This window comes from Neolamprologus multifasciatus, chromosome 11, assembly GCF_963576455.1.
Source record: "Neolamprologus multifasciatus chromosome 11, fNeoMul1.2, whole genome shotgun sequence".
In the NCBI taxonomy this organism is placed as follows: Eukaryota; Metazoa; Chordata; class Actinopteri; order Cichliformes; family Cichlidae; genus Neolamprologus; species Neolamprologus multifasciatus.
In genome coordinates this window covers 27,447,355-27,455,557 of record NC_140449.1, presented here as the reverse complement: position 1 = coordinate 27,455,557, position 8,203 = coordinate 27,447,355, and the positions used below count along the sequence as shown (strand labels likewise).

General features: G+C 45.9%; 1 protein-coding gene across 1 annotated transcript; it reads left to right on the top strand.

Annotated features, from left to right (window-relative positions):
- Positions 1-2,323: 2,323 nt before the first annotated feature.
- LOC146508689 (uncharacterized) lies at positions 2,324-7,500 on the top strand. The gene is made up of 4 exons (XM_085178138.1): positions 2,324-2,486; positions 2,724-3,113; positions 3,188-5,964; positions 6,480-7,500. Exons 1-4 carry the CDS (start codon positions 2,324-2,326, stop codon positions 6,585-6,587), a joined length of 3,438 nt encoding a protein of 1,145 aa, XP_085034264.1. The 3' UTR covers positions 6,588-7,500.
- Positions 7,501-8,203: the final 703 nt, after the last annotated feature.

The window sequence follows — 8,203 nt, the reverse complement described above, 5'->3', positions numbered from 1 at the left end:
TGATTTAAATGGCTAAATGAGCTCCTCAACATGTCCTGAGGTTCTCCAGAGGCCTGGTAACGAACTAATCATGTGATTCAGGTGTGTTGACCCCAGGTGAGATCTAAAACCTGCAGGACACCGGCCCTCGAGGCCTGGAATTGCCCACCCCTGTCCTAGGACCTGGCGTCCACATATGTGGACATCACATTTTGGGTTATTTAGACCAAAATACTAAATCTTGCTCAACAAGGGCCTGATATCCACTTACGAGGACATTATACTGCAACTGCTCTGTCGAAATTTCAAATGAATATCCATAAAAATTAGATAAAAAAAAGAGAAAAATCTGGTAATTCTTTGTTTTTATATTCATCAGGTCCCAATCAGCCCAAATATCAAAAAGAAATTTAAAAATGCATGCCGTGGAAGAGTTCGGGTCTTAGGAGGTTAAATCATTACCACACAAAAAATGTTTTTTGTGAAAAAGATGCAGATTAAGCACGAAGGAAAGACCCTGTTTTCTCTTTTTGGACAGTTCTAATAAAAAACTATGTACTAACGTAAAACACAAATGGTAACTGTTGAATCTGCTTTTTGTCAGGTATGAACTCATGTCTTAGTATACCTCGGTGGGGAGAGAGCTTATATTTGTCACAGAAAATCTTGTACTTAATACGACCACTTTTATTCTAAATCTCAGGGGCCTCTTACATGCTGTGCTAGAATCCCATCTAGGGAACCCTAAATCAGATTCTGACTTGTTTAAGTCATCATTCATTTGTTTGTTCATTTTTCTGGCACTTTTTTTTTTAGATCTTCAGGAACTAAAAATCAGTGGAAGTACAGTTGTGAAGAAGGGTGCTTCACTTAGTCTAACTTGCAGTGCTGGCAGTTTCACTGCATCTTTTATCAACTGGATTAAATCTGACACCAACAAAGACTTGACCAAAAAAAATGAAATTAAAACCACAAAAGGCAAGGGGTCAGCCTCTCTTACCATTTCTAATATGACACCAGAGCTTTCTGGACAGTACAAGTGTATAGCAACAAACAAGAACAAAATCATTATGGAAACCATTCATGTAAAATGTGAGTACATTTTTTCATATTTATTAATAATGAATAAAATCCTGTCTTCCTTACTGTTACACATATGGAGGACATTTCTGTTCATGTGAGTTTACTGTGGATTTGACCTAATGTTGAGATTCATTTTCAGTATTTGCAGCTGGTCCAAGAATTTTGAATAGTGTGAGGTTCAATCAGAGGTTCTGTGCTGTATGTGCAACAGTGAGGAGTTTCCTCCGGCCACCATAAAATGGCCACATTTGAAAAGCCATATTTTCATAAAGTTTTAACTCATCTTATATAAAAACACATAAAGGCAAGATTCCTAACTAATCAGGACAACATACATAAATAAAGCATTTTTTAAAATTACATGTAAGAATCAATATATTTTTTGTCTTTGAGGAACCAAAGTTATCACAGAAAACACCCAAATTATGTGAACTTCTGGGCTTTGGTGGGGTCTTCAGTAATTTTCATTTCTATTGTCATCCAGGGGAAGACGGATGCTATTTTACTTTGCTGTGTTTTAATGTGAAGTGTGTTTATTTATTTTTTATATTGCATGTTTTGTATCTTGTGAAGTGTTTTTATTTATGTCGCATGTTTTGCTTGCATCAGTCAACTCGTCCTGGAGAGACTCCACCCTTTTCCCCCTTTCCGTTAATTTGACACACCTGAGAGAATGGCAGTAGTAATTGACAGAGTGTGCAGGGATACATAAAGCTGGTGGAGCTTAGCGTCAAGACGGAAGGAAGACACAGCGCCGGCAATCGAGAGACGCAGAGCGAGTGGCCGATTGCTACAGCAGCGCGAGACCGGAGTATGCGGCTGTGGAGAATTGGAGGCGACGAGACGGGCCGCAGAACGTGGGAAGGAAGGCGAGGACGCCGCCGGGTTCCCCTCCTGCACCGCTCCGCTGGATTTTTTTAACTTTTTAGTGACTTTTATATTGTGGCGGACGCCACCGGATTTTAATGTTGTGTCTTATTTATTTTTATTGTGTTGTTCCCTGGCCAGGGTTGTTTTAATTCATTTTATACTTTTAACTATTTAAATATAATAAATTATATTTTAATTATACAGTTTTAAAGTTGTGTGTTTTCCCTTGGCGGCTCCACTGCTCTATCCGTTTTGGAGGCAGGTTTCCCCCTCCTTTAAACGAACACTGAAAAAAAAAAAAAGACATCACCCCCGGCTCCGTGTTACATAATTGGCGTTGTCGACAGGATACGGAGCCAAGAGCAGTTGGGTAGTCAAGGGAACAGCAAAAATGATGATGCCTGTGTATCCCGGAGCCCCGTGGCTGCCGAAATTTAAAGGGCCGGAGCAGGATGTGCAGTATCAGGATTGGAAGGAGCAGATGCGGGGGCTGCTGGGATCACAGGATTTGCCTGAAGCCAGGAAAGTTGCCATTGTGTTGGGAGCGCTAGCAGGTGAGGCTAAACGTCAGGTTAGTGTTCTTGAAACCAGTGAAAGAGATCAAGTACAAAAAATCTTTTCCTTTTTAGACTCTTTATATGGTGATCGTGTCCCCACCCCAGTTCTTAGGTCACAGTTTTTTAGTTGCACTCAGAACCCAAGTGATACCGTATCTTCCTTTATTTTGCGGTTGAGAGAATTATACTGTAGGTTGCGAAAGCATGACCCAGATAATGTCCCCTCTGATACAGCCCTGCGAGATCAATTGTTGTTAGGATTGCGGGAGGGCCCTGTAAGTCAGGCACTGAAGGTCTATGTGCGGCGTAACCCAGATCAAGATTTTGCTGCCATACGCCAGGAGGCACTGTTGCTAGATTCAGAACATGTACAGCCCCAGTCTGAGGTAACCTGCCTGTCTGTAAATAAGTCTCCTGCTCCTTTTAAAGTTGAACAGAAAGAAGATTGGAGAGAGGTGTTAAAGCAGGAGATACTGGAGGATGTCAAGGCACAAATGAAGGGATTGGCACAAGAGCTAGTAAGAGAAATTAGAGGCTCCACTCAGCCAGCTGTAGCTACTCTTCCGCCTGCACCTCAGTTCAGGAGAAGGCTGCGACAATCAAATGCTAGCTGGGATGCGCAAGGTCGGCCTATCTGTCGGAGGTGTAACCAAGCAGGACATATAGCTAGGTTTTGCCAGACCTCCATGGCTTCCCAGCCAAGTTTAAACTAGATGACCCTGCTGCTGAGGTCCGAGGGGCGGGGACTTTTGGTTCACCTAAGGAATTAAGGGCCACAGAAACATTTATTGGGCAGTGTCCAACAGTGAAGATAGTGATCGAGGGGGTGGAGCTTCAAGGCTTGTTGGATACAGGATCACAAGTGACTTTGATCCAGGAGAGTTTGTTTAATGAGCATTTTTCCCAGGCTAAGCTTGAGAAAACTCCAACCGCCTTTAAGCTGAGAGCCGCCAATGGTCTGGAAATTCCCTATACCACCTATGCTGTCCTGGACATGGAAATAGAAGGTTTTAAGGTTCCTGGACGCGGGGTTGTGGTGGTAAAAGATGACCATTGTACACACCCACTGATTGTTGGTATGAATGTTGTGACTGCCTGTTGGAATGTATTTAAGTGGCCGGAAAAGACTGCTCCTGTCCCACAGCAATTAACGAATCAACAGGCCTGGAGGACTGCCTTCGCAACATGCAGACGGATAGAAGCAAGTACAGTGGAGGACGGAATGGTGGGGTATGTACGGCTAGCTGGCCGACGCAAAATTAGAGTTCCCTCGAGGAGTGAAATAATGGTGTGGGGCCGGGCTCAGACGGGTCCGCAAGGAACGGATTATTGTGCCCTGGTGGAGGCACTGCCTGAAACCCCTGATGTGGGGGTGGCGAGAACCCTTGTCATGGTAAGGGCCGGGAGAGTGCCAGTGAGGATTTGTAACCCACACCCCTATCCTCTTTTTATAGGTCGCTACCAGAAACTGGGAAAGCTATCCTACATGGATGAGGCCGACGTACATGGCTCGCAGGACCTGAGCCTGTCCCTTGGGATGGATGGTGTGGTGGAGGTGGCTCTGGTCGACAGTGGTGCCCCCACGGAGGAGGAGAGATTACCTGAGGAGATGAGTAAACTGATTGAACGACCTGACCTGTCTGAACTGCAACAGGGCGAGCTACGTGCTTTATTGCTTAAATGGGAGAAGGTGTTCTCTAAAGATGACGAAGATTTTGGGAGGACTGACCTGGTGCATCATTGTATCCCCACAGGTGATGCAGCTCCCATTAGAGAGAGGTATCGTCCTTTGCCCCCTACAATGTATAAAGAAATGAGGAGTCTCTTGGCAGATATGATGGAAAAGGGAGTTATCCGGGAAAGCTGTAGCCCGTGGGCCGCACCCATTGTTTTGGTGAGAAAAAAAGATGGCACCTGGCGGTTCTGTGTGGACTACAGAAAATTGAATGCGGTGACACATAAAGACGCTTTCCCTCTGCCACGAATAGAAGAGACATTGACAAGCCTTACTCGAGCGCAGTGGTTTTCCACCCTGGACTTAGCCAGCGGATACTGGCAGGTCCAAATGGACCCGACGGACAGGGAAAAGACTGCTTTTACTACCCCAGTCGGGTTGTTTGAGTTCGAGCGGATGCCGTTTGGTCTGTGCAATGCACCCGCTACATTTCAACGGCTGATGCAGCACTGTTTGAGTGGACAGATTGCAGAGTCTTTATTGGTGTACTTAGATGACATTATCATTTATTCACCTGACTTTTCGTCTCATTTACAGCATCTAGATGAAGTGTTTCAGAGGCTGTGGCGCCATGGGTTGAAGTTACAGCCGAACAAGTGCAAGTTCCTGCAACAGGAGGTGAAATTTCTGGGGCATGTAGTGGATAAGTGTGGTGTAAGACCAGACCCTGATAAAATTTCTGCAGTTATGGAGTGGCCGGTCCCTGATACCGTCAGACAAGTCAGATCTTTTTTGGGCCTGGCTGGCTACTACAGACGTTTTGTGTCCGGCTTTGCTAAAATCGCACGCCCTTTAAATGCATTATTGACAGGGGTCCCTGTGAACAAGAAAACAGACCGTCGCAAAGTGCAGTGGTCCCCAGAATGTCAAACGGCATTTGAGGCCCTCCAAGCAGCTTTAACGCAAGCACCTGTTTTAGCATACGCAGATTACTCTCTGCCATTTATTGTGTATACTGATGCCAGTAATCGCGGGCTGGGAGCTGTTCTGGCCCAGGTTCAAGAGGGCCAAGAAAGGGTAATAGCGTACGCCAGCAGAAGCTTACACCACACGGAACGGAATGACGCCAACTATAGTTCCTTCAAGTTGGAGCTGTTAGCCCTTAAGTGGGCAGTTACCGAAAAGTTTAAAGACTATCTGACTGGGGCACGATTCGTTGTGTACACTGATAATAACCCTGTGGCCCATTTACAGACTGCTCGTTTGGGCGCAGTAGAACAACGTTGGGTTGCCCAGCTGGCCTCTTTCGACTACGAGGTCAAGTACCGTTCGGGTAAGAGCAATATTAATGCTGATGCCCTTTCTCAATTCCCCACTGTCCCAGCAGAGCACCTGGAGGGGGCTGGATCAGAGCCTGGAGTCACTTCAGCAGCCATTGAACTGACTTGTGAGGTAGAGGGGAGTGACTGGGCAGAAGCACAATCTCGTGATCCAGATATTCAAGTGGTAAAGCAACTTCTGGAAGCCCAGGTCGCACCCACAAAGCTAGAACGTCAGACATTGTCATATGGTGTGCGACGACTCCTACAGCAACAAAAAAGACTTTTAATTAAAGACGGGGTACTGTGCCGTAAAGTGTTGGACGAATATACCCAGGAGACTCGTTATCAAGTTGTGTGTCCTAGTTCCAGGTGCCATGAAGTGTGGCGGAAGATCCATGAGGCTGCTGCCCATGCGGGGGTAGATCGAACCCTCTCTCGGATACGGCAGCGGTTCTACTGGGTTAACATGGAAGCGCAGGTACGTCAGTTTCATCTGGGTTGTGTCCCCTGTAGTCTACAAAAGGAGAGGGTAGAACCTAGGGCCCCACTACACCCTATTTCAGTTTCATACCCTTTGGAGGTTGTAGGCATGGATTTTCTGTCCTTAGGCCGGCCCACTGACACTTATCAAAACATACTTGTGGTTACTGATCTGTTTACACGGTTCGCTTGGGCTATCCCTACAATAAACCAAACAGCAGAGACTACAGTAAAGGCTTTGTGGAAGTATGTGATACAGCCGTTCGGTTGCCCAGGCCGACTCCACTCTGACCGTGGGTCTAATTTCGAATCTGCATTAATGAAACAGCTCTGTGATACCTATGGTATAACTAAAAGCCGCACGACACCTTACCACCCTGCAGGGAATGATAGTGTAGAACGTTTCAATCAGACCCTATTAAACATGCTTCGCTCACTAGAATCCGTAAGACAGAGTCAGTGGGTAGGAAACCTGACAGAACTTGTCCACGCTTATAACAATACTATCCATAGTTCCACAGGTTATGCGCCTGCCTATTTGATGTTTGGTCGACACTTGAGACTTCCCGTGGACGTGGTATTAGGCGTGGCCCCCCAGCAGGCGAGGCAGGATGTAAGTGAGTGGGTGTGTTCTCATCAACAGAAGCTCTCCCTAGCTTACCGTTTGGCTGGGCAGAGGATGTATAGTGCGGCCTCCCAACACAAAAGCCAGTATGAGAAGAGGGGTTGTACCCTCCCACTGTTGCCCGGGGAGAGAGTCTGGGTACGTGATCGAAACAGACAGGGCAGAGGAAAACTGTGTTCCTGGTGGTCTCCTGAGCCGTATGTGGTGCTGGAACAGGTGGGAGATACGGGCTTAGTGTATAAGGTCAAACCAGAAAAGGGGGGTAATATACAAACTTTACATAGGAATGCCTTAAAAGTGTGCATTGCTCCTCAACCAGACTTTACCCCTCCTACGGAGGAGCCGACCACAGGCCCTTCGGATTTCCCAGTGCCAGTGTTTTATGGGTTTTTACCCCCTACTGACTGTGTGTCATCTCACCAGAGTGACTCAGGTATGTCCTTTAGGCGGTCCACTAGGACCACGCGTGGGATTCCACCAGAGCGTTATAGGGAGATGGAGCATTAGCAGGGACTGCTAATATTTCAGTGTGGGGGGATGTCATCCAGGGGAAGACGGATGCTATTTTACTTTGCTGTGTTTTAATGTGAAGTGTGTTTATTTATTTTTTATATTGCGTGTTTTGTATCTTGTGAAGTGTTTTTATTTATGTCGCATGTTTTGCTTGCATCAGTCAACTCGTCCTGGAGAGACTCCACCCTTTTCCCCCTTTCCGTTAATTTGACACACCTGAGAGAATGGCAGTAGTAATTGACAGAGTGTGCAGGGATACATAAAGCTGGTGGAGCTTAGCGTCAAGACGGAAGGAAGACACAGTGCCGGCAATCGAGAGACGCAGAGCGAGTGGCCGATTGCTACAGCAGCGCGAGACCGGAGTATGCGGCTGTGGAGAATTGGAGGCGACGAGACGGGCCGCAGAACGTGGGAAGGAAGGCGAGGACGCCGCCGGGTTCCCCTCCTGCACCGCTCCGCTGGATTTTTTTTTACTTTTTAGTGACTTTTATATTGTGGCGGACGCCACCGGATTTTAATGTTGTGTCTTATTTATTTTTATTGTGTTGTTCCCTGGCCAGGGTTGTTTTAATTCATTTTATACTTTTAACTATTTAAATATAATAAATTATATTTTAATTATACAGTTTTAAAGTTGTGTGTTTTCCCTTGGCGGCTCCACTGCTCTATCCGTTTTGGAGGCAGGTTTCCCCCTCCTTTAAACGAACACTGAAAAAAAAAAAAAGACATCACCCCCCGCTCCGTGTTACACTATTAATTAATTTCATTCCAGAAAAAAAAAGACAGAAGAGCTCTGAAAACCTATCTGAAGACCTGGATATGGTGACCATTGAAGCTGTTCCATTGGTAATGTAATGTAACCATAACAGGTGGACAATGCCAGAAGGCTGGCAGAGAAGCTGGGACTGATTGGTGTGATCAGTCCTGCTATTTCAGTTGACAGCAAGGACCAGAGAAAGGAAGGCTGCGCTAGGAACACGTCAGCTGAACAGCTGCACAGAGCAATTTAAAAAAAACTTGCAAATGAAACGTAACCAGCCCTTGAACAGCATGTACATGTGGGTCCTTTGTATCACAGATTATTCTTATTATTTTATTT